We start from the raw sequence: 24,601 nt of genomic DNA, 5'->3' as shown, positions 1-24,601 counted from the left end.
CCCCTCCGCACTCTGATGTACTCCCACCCCCATACTTCCTCCCTCTTTTGTTGTTTGAGGTTTTGCCTTTCCCAGCTTTTCAAAATGCAAAAAGGGGACACATGCAGGAGCTCTGGCCCGCCACTCCTGCCGGGCGGTGGGGCTGCGAGCTCCTGCTGCTCTGAGCAGCGTGGTAAGGGGGCGGGGAGCGGGGGTGTTGGGTAAGGGGCAGGGAGTCCCGGGGGGCAGTCAGGGGACTGGGAGGAGGGGGCGGTTGGATAGGCGTGGGAGTCCCAGGGGGCCTGTCAGGGGGCGGGGGTGTGGATAGGGGTTGGGGTAGTCAGGGGACGGGGAATGGGGAGGGTTGGATAGGGGGGCTCCTGGAAAGTGGTTAGGGGTGGGGGTCCCTGGAGGGGGTGGTCAGGGGACAGTGAGCAAGGGGTGGTTGGATGCAGCAGATGTTCTGGCAGGGGTCAGGGGACGGGGGAGCTGGATAGGTGTGGGACTCCTGGGGGGCCCATCAGGGGGCGGAGGTGTGGATAGGGGGCGGGGCAGTCAGGGGATAGGGAGCAGGGGGGTTGGATAGGGGTGGGGTCCCAGGGGGGTGGTTAGGGGCAGGGGGGAGCCTGGGAGGGGGCAGTCAGAGGACAAGGAGCAGGGGGGATTGGATGGGTTGGGGGTTCCGCATAGTTTCGCAACCTCGATGTGGCCCTCGGGCCAAAAAGTTTGCCCACCCCTGGTATATATACTTGTATGGCTGGGGGGGGGGGGGGGAGAAATTACTGCAGACACAAAGAAGGGAGGTGTGATCAAATAAGTTTGAGAACCACTGTTCTAAATCTTTAATCATTTTTGTTGCTTTTCTCTGGACTTTCTACAGTTTGTCTATATCTTTCCTGAAATGTGGCACCCACAACCGGACACAATACTCCAGCTGAGGCCTAATCAGCCAGTGCGGAGTAGAGTGGGAGAATTACTTCTCGTGTCTTGCTTACAACATTCCTGCTAATACATCCCAGAATGATGTTTGCTTTTTTTGCAACAGCGTTACACTGTTAACTCCTATTTAGCAGTAAGAGGTAAAAGTGAAATGGGGGGTGGGTGGGTAGCAAGGAGGAAAGGATACAGGGGGAGGGAAAACAGGGGAGTGGCATATCAGGGGAAAGGAGCCAGGCACGGTGAGAAACCCCCACATTTTGTTAATTGTTTCTAGGAAGCCAGTGTGTTCAGGTCAATAGGCACTTGCCCCTGTGCTGAATCTTGAAGTTTGTAGGTTTAAAAGCGCAGAAGATCTCTAGTAGTTTGACACCGCTGGGTGTTGCTTTCTTCAGGTCATTCTGGTCCAATGTAAATTCAGATCAGATAACTGTGCCCATAACGCCTGTGTTTCAGGTGCAATGTGGATTTGAAGGTGGCATAGTTCGTGTGGTAATGCTCATTTGCAGTGCTCCTTCTCTTAAATCCAGCGAAGGGGCTTAAGTGACCCTGGTGAGCAGTTATGGGTGAGTCAAGTGGGGAATACATTTTCTCGGGTGTTAAATTTTCTTGCTGGGGATCCTTTATTTTGGTGGTGATGTGGGGGGGCCTTTAAAAGTGGCAGATGAGGTGTGATGGCCACATGGCATAAATAGCTCAGTTTTCCTGCACCCAGACAGCTCTAGTCTGTCTCCCTGCAATCTGTAGTACAAGGATGGGATGCACAGCATGCACCCAGTCATCACTGTAGTGGAAGGCCACCGCCTTTCTAGACAGGGGTCAGAAACCAGAGATTCCCCCGGCGTACTGAAGAGTTCCTCAGTCTGAGGAAAGGTTAGCTTCCAAGCCCAATGACGCAAGTTGGAACCGTTACAATTGCCGAGCAGTGGGGTAAGAATACGAAGCACGGGAAGAGGAGAGAGGAAAACCACAAATGCTGATGGCACAGAGCCTTGTATTGAAAAAGGGTGTCAAAATCAAGGGAGGCAATCTGAATTTCTATTTAAAAATATCACAGTCAGAATTCAGGTAAAACACCGTTTCCCACAAAGAGATTCCAACTGTCGCATTTGTAACCGTTCATCCGAACAACGAAAACGTCTGACTCCGGCTGCCAGCTACGAGCTAGTGGCTGCAATACTCCCAATAGCTGCAGGTCAACCAGCAGCTTTCCATTCACAGCTTCAAGGGCCCATGCCAGTTTGGAATCCCACAGGGCAGCAGACCCAATAGGAAAGAGACATGAACCCATTACCAACATTACCCAACCACTGTCTTCACCCAACCAACCCTCAGTTCTCATTGGCCTGTACGTCCTCTTCCAACGCCTCTGACATCGCACTCAGATACTGCCAGCTCAGGGCTGCCAGAAGCATGGCGCATGAGAGGTAGATGGGGGAGTAATGGTTACGGTAGACCACCGTGCCGTTGGGCAAACATATTGTCTGGATAGAGACAATGATCTGCCGGGTCTTGTTAGAAGACGGGTCTGTGCTTGGGATCTTCCGGTAGATCTGAAGAGAGAAAAAAGGCCCACGCAAGATTAGGAAATAACCATGAGAACAACACACCATCTTGTAGCCCCTCAAATGTGAAACGGGACCTCCTGCCCAGGAGCTGTGTCACCGCAGTGATGCCATGGAGATTCAAGCAGGACAATACTCCCCAGGAATGGGAAAGCTGCCCGGTTTGAAAGCCGCACTGGGATCAGAACTGCACCAGCTTAGCAAGATTCTAGTCCCCTTTCCCTGGGAAGGTTTTGTGGGAGAACTGTGCTCACGGCTGAACTCAACTTTAGCCCATCCTCCTTAGGAGTCAGTCTGCAATGGCGTTTGAGCCATTAGCCTGAACGAGGCCTATTGTTTTTTAATCATGCTGGGTGCTGTTTCTGCAGTAGGGCACTTTCAGCCGTGTGCAGGAGTCTGTTGTTTAAAATTAAAGTAACAGTTCCTGCTTGGAAGTCCTTGCTAACACCGCCTGCACTCAGATTTGAAACAGGGACACATTTGAAAAAGATATGGAGGTGCCTAATTCCCATTGGTTTCAGTGGGATTTAGGAACATAAGTACCTTTAAAAAACTGGGCCATGGGGCCTAACCTTTGTGTAACCCATCATAAGCCCTGTTATGAATATGGTTAAGTCAGGTCAGCCCAGAGCTACTCAGAGGTCATACAACCACTACAAAGTGGCATCTAACTCAGGGGCAGCGTTTGCCTCTTGCCAGCAAGAACTGTCTGTGAACCAGTTAGCTCTGATTTTAACAGGGCCAAGGTACTCCCTTGCATGAGCTCACAATATTGTTCTCAGACACTTTTCAGACCGTTCCCATCCACACGGTCCAGGGGAAACATGACAGAATGTTGCTAGGGACAACCATAGACCCAAGCGTAGCTAGCACTGCTCTACAGTGGCCCTGCCCATGGCTATGTGACATCCCCTGAGCAATCTTCTTGCAAGAACCATTTTGTTTAATCAGAATTTGGTGGCCTGGTTTTCAATGGTAATTGATGCCAGTGGGGCCAGCAGCTTCTCACCAGCTCCTCAGAGATGAGGACCATGTCTTTATTTCTGTATAGCATCCAGTGCACTTCTGAGAACTCCCATTGACTGCAAGGCTATCTGCATTAAGGGATTGTGGCACTGTGGGATGACAGTTTTAGAAACAGGTGAGTCAAGCCACCAAAGTTTTGCCCTACATATCGGCCAGTTTGCACAGTCATAGCAATTAAAGGCCATTTGTTCTCCATGATGCTCTGGAAAGATACAAACTTCCCAGACAGGAACTGTGAAATTCCCCATTAAGTTGACTCACTAGGAAACTGTACAGTATTTATACAAACAAAGATGGGGTGTTTGCACAAATTGTAGCATAATGCAAGACCCTATTGCATACAACTGTGTAATGTCGGTGTTGCGTTATGCTACAGTTTGTATAAAATCTGAATGAAACCTGAGACAGAAATGAGTGAGGACAGAGAATCTAAAGCACCAAGGAAAACAGCTGCATTCCAGACTTTACTACTTCAAGCTGTTTCATGCTACACTCGTTTCTAGATCTTCAGCAATTTTGGTCAAAGCAAAATGAAAGTTACTAAACGGCTGAAACAGAGAGTTATGGTGGTACCCCCAGTTTAGCCCTAATTGCATAGACCTGAGGAGGAAAGAGGGAACATCTACATTTGAAAGTTAGTCATTCAAAGCAAGCGAACCAACCCACCTCTTCCATATACTGGTACATTATAGACTTGACAGCCTGTATGTTTGTGGCATCCATCATTAAAGTGACAGCTTGTCCTTTCCGAATCTTCACCACCCCCCTAAACACCTGTTTGTTATTGTAACAGGCCGCCAGAGTGGCGATGGCCATCACCTAGGGAGAAATGACAAAAAACAGTATTTACTCTGTGCTGTAAGCCGTGCACACGGGGTGAAATCCTGGCTCCCTTTGAAATCGATGGCAAAGCCCCCATTGATTTCAGTGGGGCAGGATTTCAACCACAGTGTTAAAGGCAGAGCTTAGCTTAAAGCAGAGGATAGAGGAATGATTTCTAAAGAAGCAATGCTCACAATGGAAGACTGAAGCAAAGACAAGGAAGACAGAACAGAAAGGTTCCTAATATTTTCATTAACTATGTAAGATTGTCTTAGTTTAGGAGAAAAAAGAGTCCTGTTTATTTACATTCATCTGGCAGCACCCCTCTCCAACCCCCCACACCATATCCAAAAGCAGAGTCATTCCCTTGGGGAAAGACACAATTTCTCAGGACGAGGCAAACACTCAAAATGCCTGGTGAGCTCCACGTTGAATTTATTTATGTACCGTTATTAAATAATGCTACTATTAAACACTATGCATAGACCACAAAAGACATCCAGTTCCAAGGGAAAGGATGAAGCAGTTAGAAGATCCTGTTTAAAACATCTGCAAATGTTAACCTACCTGCGGAATAGCGCAGAAGTTGAAGACACTTTGGGTTTTCAGTCTAGATAAGTAGGTGAGGACATCGGGGACGTGGTGCAATGCATTTGTGATCAGTTCATTCATACACTGGACGGCCATGTCAATGTTCTCTGGCTTGGCGAGATCCGACAGCTTCTTGGCATACCTGCTCCAAACCTGAGAACGCCAACAGTACATAGGAACACCACTCAGCCGTTAGCACTTTTCAGACATTCATATTCAAAGGGGGCCCATATCAAACAAAAATCTTATTACTGAACATCACCTCAGTCTCATAATCAGACCTCGTTGCAGTCAGAAAGAGGACCTTTAAAACACTCAAATTTACTCTGGCCTGCAATTCCATTCAGCCCCATGACAGGGCCCCTCTCAATGAGACATACTGGGATACAGAGACTAACTTCTAGTAGAGAGTCCTACCAAAGTGGTGAATTTCTAGACAGGCACAAATCAAAGGCATGTGGATCCCACGCTGCTGAGAAGCATTTGACCCAGGTGGGAGCTCTGAAGCGGAACACCCCAGCCTCTGATTCTGCAATGCACTTGCACATTTATTACAATAGCGATGTCATATCCTGCCAATGGTACTGGTGCAATAACACCCAGGGTGTTCTCTGACAGCAGAGGTTTCTCTAAATGCTCTGCTGAACAGGTGCATGACCAAGGACAATAAGCCTGGTCTCCTAGATCACAGCTTTATTCTATGATTGAGGGATAGCTCAGTGGTTTGCGCATTGGCCTGCTAAACCCAGGGTTGCGAGTTCAATCCTTGAGGGGGCCATTTAGGGATGTGGGGTAAAAATCTGTCTGGGAATTAGTCCTGCTTTGAGCAGGGGGTTGGATTAGATGACCTCCTGAGGTCCTTTCCAACACTGATATTCTATCACAGGGAGACAAAAATAGCACCAACATTCCAGCTTCTCCTCTGAGTTTTGCTTTAATGGACACATTAATGAGATGTTTGGATGTGAATCATGCACTTGCCATCCCTTCATGTGACAGTTAGTAGTATGCAAATTTATCAATGTTAGCAATAGAGTTTAGCCCCTGTGGGGGACACACTGCTAAAAGTGACTGCTCAGAGCTCTAGGGCAGAAGCGTTTGGCCTAACTCCATACAAACAGACTTGGGCAAGTTTTTTTGAAAAAGCCCAGAGATCAGAATAGGAACTGAAAGTGAATTCTGTGAAATGAATCTCCTAACTAGTTCTGACTAAACTGCATCAAAGCAGTTCCAGTATCTCCAGTCCTGTCCCTTTCAGATGAGCTGTCTGCATCACAACACTAACACTTCCTAATGAGCTGTATCTAGCAGAAGTTCTCATCTAAAAAAGGTCTGGTTTCCTTTACCTCTCTGGGCCAGAATTCTCTTCCTGCCAACTGGTCCTCCAGATAATCACGGATGATGATGGTTTTCTCAATGAAGACACCCATGGAATTTGCAAGCTCTGTGTCCTGTCCTATGATAGGGTCTTCTAGCTCCAGCACAGAGAACAGACGGGAAAGGCCAATGCCCACCAGCCCAACAACGTAGTGACAATACTGCCAGGTTTGGAAAGGGAAAAAAATGTTTATCAATCTATATCCCCTAGTCCGAATGGCTACATCAAAATGACACCTGTTGGTTACTGAGTGTGCTGTGTGTGCCTTTCCTCGTTTTGATGACTATGTCGGTGGTATTTGATTTCGTCTCTGAATTCAGAGTTACATGGGCTAACCATTCCTAAGCATGTCTCTTCATGCCTGTGCTCGACAGCCAACATCCCTACACCAGGAATATGCTTCTGCAGCATGGAGTCTACCACCAGAGCACTGCTCCACTCAGGAAAAATAGGAAATGTGTCATCCACAGCTGTTAGCGGCTCAAGGGTTCCGCCTTTCAGATGAAAGACCCATATGAGAGCAGCTGCTCCAGTGGCCCATTCTAGTCAAAGAGCTCCAAAACAGCATCATAAGAACGTAAGAATGGCCATACTGGGGCAGACCAAAGGTCCATCTAGCCCAGTATCCTGTCTTCTGACAGTGGCCAATGCCAGGCGTCCCAGAGGGAATGAACAGAACCGGTAATCATCAAGTGATCCATCCCCTGTCACCCATTCCCAGTTCCTGGAAAACAGAGGCTAGGGCAGGGGTAGGCAACCTATGGCACGCGTGCCGAAGGCGGCACGTGAGCTGATTTTCAGTGGCACTCACACTGCCCGGGTCCTGGCCACCGGTCCGGGGGGCTCTGCATTTTAATTTAATTTTAAATGAAGCTTCTTAAACATTTTAAAAACCGTATTTGCTTTACATACAACAATAGTTTAGTTATATATTCTAGACTTAGAGAAAGAGAGCTTCTAAAAACGTTAAAACGTATTTCTGGCACGCAAAACCTTAAATTAGGGTGAATAAACGAAGACTCGGCACACCGCTTCTGAAAGGCTGCCGACCCCTTGGCTAGGGACACCATCTCTTCAAGGCTCTTTTGTGAACATTTACAAACATGGTCATCCACAAGGATCAGTAACAACATACAGTAGCTATTCAATGCCTGGTGAAATTTACACAGCGATCTCATCGCTAAGATATCTCTTTACATTCACATTGAAGGAGGCTGCCCAAGTATCAAGACTCTGAGTTAACACTTTGTCCTTTGCTCATTTTGGGTACCTGTCTACAACTGGGTGAGCGTCACCAATCCCAGGGGAGAAGAAACTAATGATCATGCTGATGGCTGCAGCAAGTGCAGAATGCCAGGCCTCCGACAGGGACTGTGGGTGTTGCTCTGAGCATGCTCTCCATGCTCACTTACAGATTTACTTACCTTATCCCACTCTTGCAGGGAATCAACCTTCTTTTGCAAGAACTCTGCCATTCCAGCTCCCATCTCGTGACAAATATCTGCAATCACATCTCGATACACCTTTGCCAGGTTCCTGAACTCCAAGGAGATCTACAGCAGAAACCACAAGGAAATATACATAGTGCTGAAAGTGAAGCAGAATTTGGCATTCATTCACAGGCTAAGAGAATGATAGGTTACAGCTTAATGGGGTTTTATCCTGCTCCCCACTGAAGGGATTGGCAAAATTCCCCACTGGCTTCAATGGCAGCAGATTCAAGCCCCTCAGCAGTAAACACAGATTCAGCAAGTTCTTAAACAAAAATTCCTCTGATCTTTGGCCACAGCTCAGATGCAGTCTGTATCTTCATGAAGACAGTATGACTTTGGGCAGCATCACTTGGGAGTTCATGAATGACGGACTTACAACAATAAACTCTGTGGGAAGAGTCCCAGCAAGTGAACAGCAGGTAAACTGATGGGAACAGTGAAAAGAAAAGATCTCCAGTGTTCTTTTGAAGCTCGGCTCTCTATATCCTCCCCAAGGCCCATCTCCCCAGATGTCAGCATGTGTGGATTGCCACTGGATGCCTTTCTCCCAGGCAAAGCAGCATGCTCACATCACTCCTAGCCTCTCCATGTATTCCAGAGTCTAGTTCAAAGCTGCCCTCCTTGTTCTTAAAAAAAGACAAAATGCCAAAACTTTTGAAAAAATCTCCAAGGGCATGATGGAGAGAGGCCACAATAGGGACTCAGAGCAGTGCTGCGTGAAAGTCAAGGAGCTCAGACAAGCCTATCAGAAAACAAAGGAGGCAAACGGTCGCTCCGGGTCAGAGCCGCAGACATGCCGCTTCTACGCTGAGCTGCATGCAATTCTAGGGGGGGCCGCCACCACTACCCCACCTGTGACCATGGATTCCGAGGCGGGGGTAATCTCATCAGCCACACCTGAGGATTCTGCGGACGGGGAAGAGGAGGAGGAGGAGGACGAGCTTGCAGAGAGCACCCAGCACTCCGTTCTCCCCAACAGCCAGGATCTTTTTCTCAGCCTGACTGAAGTACCCTCCCAAGCCTCCCAAGCCAGTACCCAAGACCATGGATGGGACCTCAGGTGAGTTTACCTTTTAAAATATAAAACATGGTTTAAAAGCAAGCGTTTTTTAATGATTAATTTGCCCTGAGGACTTGGGATGCATTCGCGGCCAGTACAGCTACTGGAAAAGTCTGTTAACGTGTCTGGGGATGGAGCGGAAATCCTCCAGGGACATCTCCATGAAGCTCTCCTGGAGGTACTCCAAAAGCCTTTGCAGAAGGTTTCTGGGCAGTGCAGCCTTATTCTGTCCTCCATGATAGGACACTTGATCACGCCATGCTAGTAGCAAGTAATCTGGTATCATTGCACGATAAAGCCTGGCAGCATATGGTCCCGGTGTTTGCTGGCATTCAAGCAACATCCGTTCTTTATCTCGCTGTGTAATGCTCAGGAGAGTGATATCGCTCATGGTAACCTGGTTGAAATACGGGAATTTAATTAAGGGGACAGAGGTGGTCGTTCCTACTGGGCTGTTTGCCTGTGGCTGAAAAGAAATCCTTCCCTGCAGTTAGCCAAGCGCGGGGGGCGGTGGGGGGATTGGCGCTGAGCTTTTCGCCTTTGGCTAGCAGGGATCTTCCCTGATACCAGCCACGCGGTGGGGGGAGGGATAAAGCGATCATCCCAGAGAATTGGATGTGGGGGGGTGTTAGTTTGTTTTCTGCTGCTGAAGGTTAACAGGAAAACCGCAGCAGTCAATGGGCTTTGCTTGGTATGTGGGAAAGGAGGGCGCAGAAGCCGAAAGACAATGGCTTACCATGGCCGCATGCAAGCCGAATTCTGTTGCCCAGACCTGCGTCTGTGATCTCTAACACCAAAGTCACAGGAACTCAGTATTAAGATGGAAAATGCGACCTTGTACTGAAATCACATGTGCTATGTAATGTGAATAGTGTTTTTCACCGTGAAAGAGTATAAGCATTGTTCTGTAAAATGTATCTTTTTAAAAACTTCTCTCCTTTTTTCCATCCCTCCAGCAGCTGCAAATTTTTCAAGCCTCCCTCCTCCGTCCCGAAGACTATCTCAGATAAGGCGTCGGAGAAAGAGGACATGAGACAAGATGTTCTTGGAAATAATGGAATGCACCCGCAATGAAAGAGCTCATTTGAATGAGTGGAAGGACACGGTATCTAAGTACAGGAAAGATGCCAGTGAACATGAGGTCATGAGGGATACTCGAGATGAGAGGTGGCAGGCTGCAACGCTGGGGCTGCTGCGTGATCAGACAGACATGCTCCGGCGTCTGGTGGAGCTTCAGGAACGGCAGCAGGATAACAGAGTGCCGCTGTCGCCGCTGTATAACCTCCCTCCCCCCTCACCATGTTACATAGCCTCCTCACCCAGACGTGTAAGAACGCGGGGGGGGGGGAGGAGACGCCGTGCACCCTCCCACTCACCCCAGTGGACAGCCCAACCAAAAGGCTGTCATTATATTGAATTTTTTCAGGTGGTCTTTTACTTCCCTCCTATCCTCCTCCCAAACCTCATCCGGGTTACCTTGTCGGTTCTCTCCCTATGTTTATAATCAATTAATAAAGAATACATGGTTTTTAAATGATAGTGACTTTATTTCGTTTAAAAGCAAGCTGTGATTTAAGGGGGAGGGTGGTTTGCTTACAGGGAATGAGTCAATCAAGGAGGCGGGTTTTCAACAAACAGAATTTTCACACCGTAGCCTGGCCAGTCATGAAACAGGTTTTCAAAGCTTCTCTGATGCGCAGCGCTTCCTGGTGTGATCTTCTAATCGCCCTGGTGTCTGGCTGTGCATAATCAGCAGCCAGGCGATTTGCCTCAGCCTCCCACCCCGCCATAAAGGTCTCCCCCTTACTCTCACAGAGATTGTGGAGCACACAGCAAGCAGCAATAACCATGGGGATACTGGTTTAGCTGAGGTCTGACCGAGTCAGTAACGATCGCCAGCGACCCTTTAAACAGCCAAATGCACATTCTACCACCATTCTGCACTTGCTCAGCCTGTAGTTGAACAGCTACTGACTCCTGTCCAGGCTGCCTGTGTATGGCTTCATGAGCCATGGCATTAAGGGGTAGGCTGGGTCCCCAAAGTTAACGATAGGCATTTCAACATCCCCAACAGTCATTTTCTGGTCCAGGAAGTAAGTCCCTTGCTGCAGCCGTTTAAACAGAGTAGTGTTCCTGAAGACACGAGCGTCATGAACCCTTCCCGGCCAGCCCACGTTGAAGTTGGTGAAACGTCTCTTGTGATCCACAAGTGCTTGCAGCACCATTGAAAAGTACCTCTTGTGGTTTATGTACTGGGTACCCTGGTGCTCCGGTGTCAAGATAGGGATATGGGTTCCATCTATCGCCCCACCACAGTTAGGGAATCCCATTGCAGCAAAGCCATCTACTATGACCTGCACATTTCCCAGAGTCACTACCTTTCGTAGCAGCAGCTCAGTGATTGCTTTGGCTACTTGCATCACAGCAGCCCCCACAGTAGATTTGCCCACTCCAAATTGATTCCTGACTGACCGGTAGCTGTCTGGCATTGCAAGCTTCCACAGGGCTATCGCCACTCGCTTCTCAACTGTGAAGGCTGCTCTCATCTTGGTATTCTGGCGCTTCAGGGCAGGGCAAAGCAAGTCACAAAGTTCCAAGTGCCCTTACGCATGCGAAAGTTTTGCAGCCACTGGGAATCATCCCACACCTGCAACACTATGCGGTCCGACCAGTCTGTGCTTGTTTCCTGGGCCCAGAATCGGCGTTCCACGGCTATAACCTGCCCCATTATCAGCATGATCTCCAAAGCACCGGGGCCCGCAGTTTGATAGAATTCCATGTCCATGTCCTCATCATTCTCGCCGCCGCACTGCCGTAGCCTACTCCTTGCAGCCTGGTTTTGCAGGTTCAGGTTCAGCATAAACTGCACAATAACGTGCGAGGTGTTTACAATGTTCATGACTGCTGTCTTGGGCTGAGCGGGCTCAATGTTTGCCGTGGTATGGCATCTGCACTGTTCACCCAGGAAAAAGGCGCGAAACGGTTGTCTGCCATTGCTTCCCTGGAGAGGGGGAGGATGTACCCAGAACCACCCGCGACAATGTTTTTGGCCCCATCAGGCATTGGGATCTCAACCCAGAATTCCAATGGGCGGAGGAGACTGCGGGAACTATGGGATAGCTATGGGATAGCTACCCACAGTGCAACGCTCCGGAAATCGACGCTAGCCCCGGTACATGGACGCGCACCGCCGAATTAATCTGCTTAGTGTGGCTGTATACATTCGACTTTATACAATCTGTTTCCAAAATTCGAATTATATAAATTCGGATTAATCCCGTAGTGTAGACATACCCTAAGAGAGACATCCCGTCTCAATTTAAAGACTTCTGGTGACAGAATCCACCACATCCATGGTTACCTTGCCCCAGTGGGTAATTCCCCTCACTGTTTCAAAGGCGCATCTTATTTCCAGTCTGAATGTGTCTAGCTGTACCTTTCAGTCACTGGATCTTGTTATGCCTTTGTCTGCTAGATTAAAGAGCTCTCCAGTACAGTCTGAACCTTCTCTTTGATAAACTAAATAGAACAAGCTCCTCAAGACTCTTGTAAGTAAGTAACAGATTCTCCAAAGCCTCCACCAAGGTAACTTCCTCCATAAACTGGGCATCAGGAGGTCACAGAGCAAGTTGCTATCATTCCCCTTCCCTCCAGGCGGCAGAGTATGTCACACCTGAGGTCTATTGACATGGAGAGCATGAATTAACGAGTCTGTCATTCACACTATGAAGCTGCTCTACTTTTTCAACATCCAAGGGAACATATCATTTTTAGAGCCAAGTTTTCAGCGGGTGATCCTCACTTGCACACATGCAAAGTTTATCAGCGTGTAGTTTCCCCCCAATTTTGAATGCAGTCACATGTGCAAGTGAGTAGACCCCCTAAATCACCACAATTACGCACAACTGCAGTGAAATGTACATGACCATAGGTATGTGAATGGATATGATTTGGGGCCTCTAAAACATAGTCCTCAGTGTCAAAGCTGGGAAGTGCCTCAAATTCTGGGGCAGTTTAGAGTTATAAATAAGTTGTTTTTTGCATCCCTTATTCATATATTGGGCAATGCAGGCCAACAGCAAACCCGGTGACACTCCAGCAGGCATCGCCAATGACCATGTCTTCAGTCAACTGGCAATTCCTACGTACCAAGTTGCAAAGATGTTTGAACCCAAGTCAACATATGGGTTATATTATAGTTTGAAACATGGAAACTAATGGCTTACCGTTGGGAAGTCCTCAAGCACTTGCTTATACTTCTCCTTGCTCTCTACGTATCTCCAGTCCGGCTGATACAGATAGGAGTGGAAGTCATCCAACATTGGGACCTTGGTTTCTAAACTGATGGTCATATCATCTTCTACAGTGTCCAGAGCTCGGAGTACCAGGTACAATATGCACACAGCATGACTACGGAGGGAGAAAACGATTCCCTATTACTTGGGATGCCCTATTACTCAGAAAAGTAGTTAAAAATTATCACATGGCTTTTGTAACAGACATTCTCAAATTAAACAGTCCAGCAGCAAAGTGGGGGCTATCCAAATTATTGCACTGAATGCAGCATGTATGATTATCTGCCTTGTGGGCAGGTGACATGTGTGTGCATTTGGTGCAAGAAGCTCAAAGCCGTCAGAGACCGAGTATGGGCTCTGGACACCAGAGTGGCTGAACTGGAGGAGCAAAGGGAGGCAGAGAGGTAGAACCATAGAATCAAAGAGTTAGTCTAAGCCACTGCCGTGATGCAGGATTTGTTGTGTCTAAACCATCCCAGACAGATGGCTCCAGCTTCCTTTTGAAAACCTCCAGTGAAGGAGCTTCCACAACCTCCCAAGATGTCTGTTCCATTGTCTTGCTGTTCTTATAGTTAGGAAGTTTTTCCTGAGATTTAATCTAAGTCTGCTATGCTGTAGTTTGACCCCATTGCCTCGTCTCCTGCCCGCTGTGGCAAGAGAACAACTTTTCTCCGTCTTTTTTATGGCAGCCTTACAAGTATTTGAAGACCACTATCATATCCCCCTTAATCTCATCTTTTCCAAACTAAACATACCCAGTTCCTTCAGCCTTTGCTCATATGGCTTGCATTCCATCCCTCTGATCATCTTTGTCGCTCACCTCTGGATCCTTTCCAGTTTCTCTACATCCTTTCTATACACTGATGACCAAAACTGGACACAGTACTCCAGCTGAGGCCTTACCAGTGCTGAGTAGAGTGGTACTATCACCCCCTGTAACTTACCTATTTCTCTGTTAATGCAACCTAAAATGTATTTGCTTTTTTTGCAACAGCATCGCATTGCTGACTCATGTTGAGGTTGTGATCCACCACAACTCCCAGATCTTTCTCAGCAGTGCTGCTGCCAAACCAGTTATATCCCCATTCTGTATTTTTGCATTTGGTTTTTCTTCCCTAAGCGTAGCATCTGACATTTGTTTTTGTTGAATGTCATTTTGTTATCTATAGCCCAGTTCTCCAATTTATCAAGATCCCACTGAATTTTAGTGCTATCCTCCAAAGTGTTGGCAACCCCCTGCCCCAGTTTTGTGTGATCTGCAAATTTGATCCGTATGCTCTGTATTCCCACATCCAGGTCATTAATAAAGAGTTAAACAACATCAGTCCCAGAACAGATCCCCCTGGAACCCCACTTGGGACTTCCCTCCAATCCAACATCATACCATTAATAGTTCTTTGTTTGCATTTGTTTAACCAATTATGTATCAATTTAATGGTAGGTCTGCCAAGCCCACATTTCTCCATCTTATTTATCAGAATGTTATGTGGGACTGTGTCAAAAGCCTTGCTGAAGTCCAGCTATATTATGTCAGAAGAACATAAGAACGGCAATACTGGGTCAAACTAAAGGTCCATCTAGCCCAGTATCCTGTCTTCCCACAGTGGCCAATGTCCGGTGCCCCAGAGGGAATGAACAGAACAGGTAATCCTCAAGTGATCCATCCCCTGTCACCCATTCCCAGTTCCTGGAAAACAGAGGCTAGGGACACCTTCCCTGCCCATCCTGGCTAATAGCCACTGATGGACCTATCCTCCATGAATTTATCTAGTTCTTTTTTGAACCCTGTTATAGTCTTGGCCTTCACAACATCCTCTGGCAAGGAGTTCCACAGGTTGACTGTGCGTTGTGTGAAAAAATACTTCCTTTCGTTTGTTTTAAACCTGCTGCCTATTAATTTCATTTGGTGGCACCTAGTTCTTGTGTTATGAGAAGGAGTAAATAACACTTCCTTATTTACTTTCTCCACACCAGTCATGATTTTATAGACCTCTATCATATCCCCCCTTATTCATCTCTTTTCCAAGCTGAAAAGTCCCAGTCTTATTAATCTCTCCTCATACAGCAGCCATTCTGTACCCCTAATCATTTTTGTTGCCCTTCTCTGAACCTTTTCCAATTCCAATATATCTTTTTTGAGTTGGGGCGACCACATCTGCACGCAGTATTCAAGATGTGGGATTTAGATAGAGGCAATATGATATTTTCTGTCTTATTATCTATCCCTTAAAGATTCCCAACCTTCTGTTCACTTTTTTGACGGCCGCTACACATTGAGTGGATGTTTTCAGAGAACTATCCACAATGACTCCAAGATCTCTTTCTTGAGTGGTAACAGCTAATTTAGACCCCATCAGGTAAGGATAAAGCTTTGGTGAAGGCTGGAGCCAAGGGGAAGTGGCCCAGGGAATTGAAGGCAGTTTTGCTGAAGGAACACGGCACCATGTGGCTGCTATTCTTAGAGTTCCCGGGCTGGGACGGGGAGTAATGGGCGGGCCTACAATTGGACAGCACCAGCGAGAACCCCCCAGAAGGGGATCTGAACTACTTAGTGATCCAGCTGGAGAAAAGGCGAAACCATTGTCTCCAGGGAGGAAGCCCTGGGAGTACAGGCTGAAACCAGGGCCTGGACTGTTTAAAGACTCCAGACACACCTGTCCAGAAGGGGGCACTCGTGAGAGGTGGCTGCCACACCATTACACCTAGTAAAGAGGAGAGGATAAAAGTTGATAAAGGACATGTAGAAGCTGAAGAAAAACAGTCAAATGAAAAAGAGGCCCGTTCAATTACATCACATGAAGGCCAACAACTAAAAAGGGACAAATTTTAAAAGTGCTTGTATACAAATGCTAGAAATCTGAATACTAAGATGGGTGAACTTGACTGCCTGGTATTAAATGAGGATATTGATATAATAAGCATCACAGAAACTTGGTGTCACTATGACAGAGGTGGGCAAACTATGGCTGCCCGGCCCCTGAGCTCCTGGCCGGGAAGCTAGCCCCCGGCCCCTCCCCTGCTATTCCCCCTTCCCCGCAGCCTCTGCGTCCCGGGCCGCCAGCGCAATGCTCTGGGTGGCTGAGCAGCGCAGCTGCAGAGCCCGGCCTGACCCGGTGCTCTGTGCTGTGCTGTGGTGTGGCTAGCTCCAGCCAGGCAGTGTGGCTGTAGTGCTGCCAGCCACCGGTGCTCCAGGCAGCGCGGTAAGCAGGAGGGAGCAGGGGGGATTGGATAGAGGGCAGGAGAGTTCGGGGTGTGGATATGGGTCGGGGCGGTCAGAGGGTGGGGAACAGGGGGGTTGAATGGGGGTGGGGGTCCTGGGGGGCAGTCAGAAAGGAAGGGGGGTTGGATGGGATGGTGGGGGGCAGTCAGGGGTGCGGGGTTCCGGGGGCCAGTCAGGGGACAGGAAGCGGGGTGGTGGTGGATGGGGCAGGAGTCCTGGGGGAGCCATCAGGGAAAAGGGGGATTGGATGGGGCAGGAGTCCTGGGGGGGGGCCGTCAGGGGCGAGAAGCAGGAGGGGGAAATAGGGGGCAGGGGCCAGGCCACGCCTGGCTGTTTGGGGAGGCACAGCCTCCCCTAACCGGCCCTTCATACAATTTCCTAAACCCGATGCGGCCCTCAGGCCAAAACGTTTGCCCGCCCCTGCACTATGATAAAAATGGTACACAGTAATACCAGGGTACAAAATATATAGGAATGACAGTGTAGGTTGTGCTGTTGAGGGACTGACACTATGTGTGAAAGGAAACAAAGTATAGTAAAAATCTTTAAAGAATCAAAGTATCAGAGGGGTAGCCGTGTTAGTCTGAATCTGTAAAAAGCAACAGAGGGTCCTGTGGCACCTTTGAGACTAACAGAAGTACTGGGAGCATAAGCTTTCGTGGGTAAGAACCTCACTTCTTCAGATGCAAGACTTGCATCTGAAGAGGCACCTTTGAGACTAACAGAAGTACTGGGAGCATAAGCTTTCGTGGGTAAGAACCTCACTTCTTCAGATGCAAGACTTGCATCTGAAGAAGTGAGGTTCTTACCCACGAAAGCTTATGCTCCCAGTACTTCTGTTAGTCTCAAAGGTGCCACAGGACCCTCTGTTGCTTTTTAAAGAATCAAACTGTACCATAGAATCTTTATAGATAGAAACTCTATGCTTGAATAATCAGAGTTTATTAGGAATATTCTGCAGACCACCTGACTAGACTGGTGCTGGTGACTGTGAAATGCTCAGAGATATCAGAAAGGCTATAAAAATAGAAAACTCAATATTAATGGTGGATTAAACAGACATCCCAGCAATAATGGGGGATTTCAACTATCCCCATATTGATTGAGTACATGTCACCTCAGGACAGGATGCAGAGATAAAATTTCTAGATACTTTTAATGATTGCTTCTTGGTGAAGCTAGTCCTGGAGCCCACAAGGAGAGAGGCAATTCTTGATTTAGTCCTAAGTGGAACACAGGATCGGGTCCAAGAAGTAAATATAGCTGAACCACTCAGTAATAGTGACCATAATATAATTAAAGTTAACATCCTTGTGAGAGGGAAAATACCAAAGAAGCCCAATACATTAGCATTTTACTTCAAAAGGGAGAACTGCACAAAAATGAGGAGACTAGTTAAACAGACATTAAAAGGAACAGTCACGAGTGAAATGCCTGCAAGCTGCATGGAAATGTTTAAAAACATCACAATAGAGGCTCAAATTAAATATATACCCCAAATTAAAAAAAAAAATAGTAAGAAGATCAAAAAGTGCCACCATAGCTAAACAGAATAAAAAAGAAAGTTCCAATCAACAAGGCATTCTTTAAATATCTGAGGTCAAATCCTACTGAAGAAAATAGAAAGGAGCATAAATTCTGGCATATCAGGCGTCAGAATAATTAGGCAGGCCAAAAAAGAATTTGAAGAGCAGCTAGTAAAAGATTCACAAACTAATAACAACAACAAAAAGTAAGTATATGACAAGCAGGAAACCTGCCAAACAATCAGTGGGACACTGGACTATCGCGGTGCTAAAGGCACACTCAAGGAATACAAGGCCATTATGGAGAAGCTAACTTAATTCTTTGCATCGATTTTCACTGCAGAGGATATGAGGGAGATTCCCACACCTTGAGCCATTCTTTTTAGGTGACAAATGTGAGGAACAGTCCCAAACTAAGGTATCAGTAGAGGAAGTTTTGGAACAAATTGATCAGTTAAAGAGTAATAAGTCACCAGGACCAGATGGTATTCACTCAAGAGTTCTGAAGGAACTCAAATATGAAATTGCAGAACTACTAACTGTGGTACATAACCTATCACTTAAATCAGCTTCTGTACCAGATGACTGGTGGATAGCTAATGTGACGCCAATTTTTTTAAAAGGGCTCCAGAGGTGATCCTGGCAGTTACTAGCTGGTAAGCCTGACTTCAGTACCAGGCAAATTGGTTGAAACTATAGTAAAGAACAGATTTATCAAACACATAGATGAACATGATTTGTTGGGGAAGAGTCAACATGGCTTTTGTAAAAGGAAAATCGTGCCTCACCAATCTACTAGAATTCTTTGAGGGTGGTCAACAAATATGTGGACAAGGGTGATCCAGTGGATATAGTGTTCTTAGACTTTCAGAAATCCTTTGACAAGCTCCCTCACCAAAGGTTCTTAAGCAAAGTAAGCAGTTATGGAATAAGAGGGAAGGTTCTCTCATGGATCAGTAACTGGTGAAAAGATAGGAAACAAAGGGTAGGATAAATGGTCAGTTTTCAGAATGGAGAGAGATAAATAGCAGTGTCCTCCAGGGATCTGTACTGGGACCAGTGCTGTTCAAAATATTCATAAGTGATTTGGAAAAAGGGGTAAACAGTGAGGGGGGCAGAGTTTGCAGATGATACAAAATTGCTGAGAAGAGTTACAAAGGGATCGCACAAAACTGGGTGAGTGAGTCACAAAATGGCAGATGAAATTAAGTATTGATTAATGCAAGGTAATGTGTAGTGGAAAACATAATCCCGACTATACATACAAAATGATGGTGTCTTAATTAGCTGTTACCACTCAAGAAAGAGATCTTGGAGTTCTCTGAAAACATCCGATCAATGTGCAGTGGCAGTCAAAAAAGCTAACAGAATGTTAGGAACCATTAGAAAAGGAATAGATAAGTCAGTGTCTATATTATTTTCAGTCTTTACAATGGAGCGAATCATGGTATTCACTAAGTACTATCAGTTTCTATTGTGCAGAAAAGATTTTGCCTTCGGGCTTGTCTACATTTGAAATGCCACAGCAGCTGCACTGCTGTAGTGCTTCCGGGTAGACACTACCTACGCCGACAGGAGGGGTTCTCCTGTCAGGGTAGGTAATCCGCCTCCCCAAGTGGCAGTAGCTAGGTTGAGGAAGAATTCTTCTGAGGTCTACCGTGGGGGTTAGGTCGGCTTAAGTACACCACTCAAGGAGGTGGATTTTTGACAACCCTGAGTGATGTAGCTGGGTCGACTTAAATTTTTAGTGTAGACCAGGTCTGAGTTACTTTTGGTTCCAGTTTAGCTAGAAGGTGCAGAGAGGACATTTTCTTCATCTGGACTAGATCATTCAAAGAGGGGAAACCAAGCAGGAGCTGAAAAAGCAGGAAAGCTGTTTTCTTCTTCCAGTCTATGAATAAAACCCTGGTGTGAAAGGATGAGATCTCAAAATTCTACCAACTTGAAGACCATGGGGCCAGATTTTCAAAGGTATTTAGGCTCCTAATGATGCAGATAGGCACTTCTGAAAATGCCACCAGGCTCCAAAGCAGGTCAGGTATTTATCTCCCACTGACTGTGCCTATTTGTGGCCAGGACACTCGATTAACCCCCTCCTGGCCCACTCAGTCAGGTGCTTCTGCTGGGCTCTTGCTGCTTGCGTAACCCTCTACTTGTTAACCCTCTACTGACCAGCTAAGCTAGGTGCTCCCATGGCATGGATACATTTACATTAACCCTGTCCCAGCCAGCCCAGCTGCACTAGTGACCTTCCCATGTCCAATACCCCCAACCACTCCCATTGCTTAATTAACCCTCTCCTATGAGGTTTAGGTGAGGGAATGACTGGCCCCTGCTGCACAGCCTATGCCTATTAACTCCCTCATGTCCAGCTCCCCGCTGTGGGCACTCACCGCAGCTCCCCGTCCAGGGCCTGGATGACGGCGGCGAAGCTCCGGCTGGTCTGATTCAGGTGCTTGTAGCAGGTCTTGAGGTTGTCGCTGAGCGCGTCCTGCGGGCAGAGCAGAGGGGACACGGGCTGCTGGAAGTGGGCAAGGCCAGGCAGACCTCAGAAGGGAAGCCGTGGTGCAAAAGCCGGCTGCCCCTGCAGAGCTGGCCCAGTGGCAAGGAGGAACACACGCTGGATACCCCACTGTCCCTGGCCACCCTACCACAGGGGGGCAGCATGGTCTGCTGTGCCTCCTACCAGAGCTCCAGGGGGCCTGGAGAGAGCACCCATCCCGCTAACCCTGTGTGCCCCAGAGACACTGACCCCCAACGACTGATACTGGACCCCCAAGGAGAGTCCCCTCCCCATTAATTCCATGCACCCTGGAGCAAACCATGACTTAACTCTATGTGAAATGGCTGCCTCTGGTGTCACCTACCAGGATATCTTGCAGCCTCAATACATATGTTCAATGCATAGCACCTTCTCTGTGCCGCTAGATGGTAAAGATTGATTTAAAATCTGTAAGCGAGTTATTTGCCCGTCCACTAGCGCACTGCAAGGCTTTATGGAATATGAACGTGCATAGCTAAGAAAAGAACACAGTCAACTTGAAATCTAGTTGATTTTTTAAGTTTAAATTAGTTCCATGTACTACACTTCCCTGGGTTCTGCTGCTTTATGGTTTTTCATTCACATTTTCCTTCTTTTCCCTGCATTTTTTACTCCCCTAACCTCATCTGGAAGCACAACACAAACAGGGGCAAACTGATTGGCTGCACAGAGAAATGCTGAAAGTAATTTAACACCAACAGACCCCGGTTGTCGGGATTAAACCTGGAACCTCTGGAGCTTAGTGCATGAGCCTCTATCGCACAAGCTAAAAGCCAAGGCGCTGTTAGGTAAAGCAGACTCGTGATCTATCTCTAAGTGGTCTCAGTGCCACTAGATGGGACACAGCACCACACCCAGGAGGTGTGTGGGTTACAGTAACTTGATATGAAATGTTATATGCAATGAGTAAAGCTAGGAAGGAAACCCCCAGAATAAATGGGTTTTCCTCTGATCTCTGTCTGTTACAGTACTCTTTGGTATCACTTGTAACGCTAAATACGTCAAATATTTTCAGACATGAGCATGATAGAAGGTGAAAGTGTTGGTTTAGTATCTTTTATTGACCAATGGAGAATTTTATAACACAAAAACTTTCAGACCAAGAGGGATCTTTCCATATTGAATTCCCTATATCCATCCATATTTTTAGACAGACCATTCCCCATCTCATCTCAGCTGGAGATGGGATAATTAAACCCAGGGGAGATGATCAGCCCTAACTGTAATAGAGATTGTTTGGAGGGAGAGGGGGAACATATTTTGAAAGTGTTTTCTCCAAGGGGAATGACTTGCCTCACATTAGTGTCAATGTGAAAATAGTTAATTAAAAATAGCACTTACCATCCTTCTGAACAGTGACTGCTTGCAGTCACCAGCATGGGAACCCAAAGTGATGCCTCAGTCCTACTAGCTGATCAACACTGGTGTGCCCCATTGGGTGGCAAAACAGGCAAGATCTGCTCTCAGTGAGCCCCATTGACAATCACTGATCACACCCACATAGATCAACTTGCAGGACCTGTGTCTTAGGCCACAGCTACACTGCAAACTTTGGCTGACACAAGTTACATTGGCGCACAGCCGTCACAGTTAGTATACTGCGTGTGTGTGTGTGCATATGTAACACCGACCCGACCCCGGTCGTTGGCAGGTGGGATCAAACAAGGAGTAATTGACAGAACAAGGAATAATGGCCTCAAGTTGCAGTGGGGGAGGTTTAGGTTGGATATTAGGGGGAAAAAAATCACTAGGAGGGTGGTGAAGCACTGGAATGGGTTACCTAGGGAGGTGGTGGAATCTCCTTCCTTAGAGGTTTTTAAGGCCCGGCTTGACAAAGCCCTGGCTGGGATGATTTAGTTGGGGGTTGGTCCTGCTTTGAGCAGGGGGTTGGGCTAGATGACCTCTTGAGGTCCCTTCCAACCCTGATTTTCTATGATTCTATGAACCTGGGACCTCAGGAGCTAAATGCATGACTCTCTACTGTATGAGCTAAAAGCCAGGTGGCCCTAGGGCTGTAGCAGGCTCATTAATCTCTAAGTGGTCTCAGTGCCACTAGAGGGAACAGATCACCACACCCAGGAGGTGTGTGGGTTACACATACTTGGCTCCTTGTGTCGGCGCTGCGCATACTCACCAGGAGCGCTTGTGTCAATGCACAGTGCAGTGCGCCATGGGTAGGTATAGCAGTGTGCAACTCTCCACCTCCAGCCCACTGCCCTTTGGGAAGCGTTGGCAATGCATGATGGGGCAGAGACGAGTCGTGCAGGGGTGCTGGGAGCAAGGGGTAAACTTCCCAGGGTGCAACTGTCTCCATCCCATAATGTCATCTATATCGCATAATTTCCGCACCTTTCTTTAAAATTCCACAAACCCGCATTGCCCTTCCCCTTGTGCGCCATCTCTGACAGAAGCATAGAGCCTGCCCAGCGCTGCACCTTTGTCACAAGCGTTGCAAGCACAAGGGGCATGAGCCTCCGGTATTTGCAGAGCCACAAGAAGAATTGACTCAGTGGGGGACGTGACAGTATCCCTTCTTCTGCATCCCCCGTGCAAGCTGCTCATAGATGTCCACCTCTCTATGGGTGGTCTGGAGTTGTGCCTGTACGGCCTCTTCTCCCCACAGGCCCAGGAGATCCATCCAGTATCTCCTGTCCACTCCCAGCCAGAACTGGGCAGCGGCACACAACAAGGGAGAGCTGCTAGGTGTCCTTGCCAAGCTGGACCATGAAGAAAAGGCATTTCAAAAATTCATGTAACTGTAAAGGAGACGGGGGCCTTCCAGTCTCTGTGACCTGAGGGCAGTAGAGTTCACAACCGTGACCAGAGCAGTTGGTGTCTGGCATTGTGGGACAGCTGCTGGAGGACTGTTAGGGTTGACATAAGTAATGCAATGTCTACACTCACGCCATGTCTACATTGCTATATCAACCCTGGCTCAGTGCCACTCGGGGAGATGGTGCTACTGCATCACTGTAATGGGGCACTTACATTGGTGGGAGACAAATTTAAGTGTAGACACATGCACAACTAGGTCAATGCAAGGTGGCTTATGTCGCCCTAGCATTGTAGTGTCGCCCAGGCCTTAGGCTCCACTGCTCTGGCAACTCATGGTGCCCAGGCAGACTCTGCATCCAGTCAGGGTGACTTGCAGGATCGGTGCCTTGGCCAGTACAGCTGGCTTTACTGCGGGTGATTCATGGGATCAGTACAGTGGCGACGGAGTCTTTCACCTCTAGGACTTGAGTCTGATCCTGCCCCAGAAAGAAGTGACCTGTTCCCACTGAAGTCAGTGGGAGTTTTGGCACAGAATTCAATAGGAGCAGGATTGGACTTCAGTAGCTGTTACCATGGGCCTACATGACATTAACTGCTGACCGAAGATGAACTTTGTGTCCCTCCACCCCTTGTCTTACCTTGATCCAGTGTCCTTCACTCTGACCTCACAATGAATATTGTGCCACAGACTCAGGTCAGGGCCTTGCCTTGGCCAGCTGGCACATGTCAAGACCCGTTCCATTCAGCTGGAAACAGTCAATAAGACTTCTGAGAACAACAGTGTTGCCCTCAAGCACCAAGAGCCCCACCTAGTCCCACTAAGGCCTCCACTTCAGAGAGATAGCGTTCGGCAAACTGGGAGCACCAAACATCTGTAGGCATGTACTTGTTAACAGGACAGCATCAAGGTTGGACACTGGTTTCATGGGTCAGACGAGACGCCCTGTGGCCAGCACCCTCAGCCCTCACCCCGCCCGCTCTGCTCACCTGGTCCAGTGGGGGCATCACCGCTGCGCCGCCGCCCATCTTAAACCGCAGCAGGTTGTAGATCTCCCGGGGGCGGCCCAGCCACTTCCCCACCCGCTCCATGGGCAGCCGCGCGCACCTGGGGATGAGTGACAGAGGCATAGCATTTCTACGTGGTGCTGCTGCCCCGCTGGAGGATCGTCCCAACACGGCGTTAGGACGGGCCTCATCCCCGTCTCCTGACTGCACCTAGCAGCGAAGCCTGGGGCGCGCATTGGCAACGGATGCTTAAAGGGGCTGCAGCTCATTTTGGAGCCAGAGAGACTGTAGGGTCCAGCCCCATGTGTGGCACCTGTCGGGAGAGGGCATCCGGCAGCCTGAGCAAAACCCACCCCAGGGGAGCGCGTCCTGCCTTCCCAGATACTGC

At 48.0% G+C, this 24,601-nt stretch overlaps 1 protein-coding gene across 1 annotated transcript; it reads right to left on the bottom strand.

The window, feature by feature from the left end:
- Positions 1 to 1,049: 1,049 nt before the first annotated feature.
- LOC101942357 (squalene synthase) lies at positions 1,050 to 24,372 on the bottom strand. The gene is made up of 8 exons (XM_008171874.4): positions 24,196 to 24,372; positions 20,285 to 20,382; positions 13,077 to 13,260; positions 7,722 to 7,850; positions 6,266 to 6,457; positions 4,896 to 5,072; positions 4,173 to 4,325; positions 1,050 to 2,468 (listed from the first exon to the last, which is right to left on the bottom strand). The coding sequence occupies exons 1-8, from the start codon at positions 24,334 to 24,336 to the stop codon at positions 2,247 to 2,249; spliced, it is 1,296 nt and encodes a 431-aa protein (XP_008170096.2). The 5' UTR covers positions 24,337 to 24,372; the 3' UTR covers positions 1,050 to 2,246.
- Between the last annotated feature and the right edge of the window lie 229 nt (positions 24,373 to 24,601).

Source organism: Chrysemys picta, chromosome 3 (assembly GCF_011386835.1).
Source record: "Chrysemys picta bellii isolate R12L10 chromosome 3, ASM1138683v2, whole genome shotgun sequence".
NCBI lineage: Eukaryota > Metazoa > Chordata > Testudines > Emydidae > Chrysemys > Chrysemys picta.
This window is presented reverse-complemented; position numbering and strand designations above follow the sequence as displayed.

Excerpts from the sequence above, each read along its gene's own strand:
- LOC101942357 (XM_008171874.4), bottom strand. The coding sequence starts at position 24,336 with ATGCCTCTGTCACTCATCCCCAGGTGCGCGCGGCTGCCCATGGAGCGG. Across the intron at positions 6,458-7,721 it reads CCCTGCAAGAGTGGGATAAG|TATTGTCACTACGTTGTTGG; the intron begins GTAAGTAAATCT and ends CAAACCTGGCAG. Across the intron at positions 4,326-4,895 it reads ACTTCTGCGCTATTCCGCAG|GTGATGGCCATCGCCACTCT; the intron begins GTAGGTTAACAT and ends ATTTCTCCCTAG.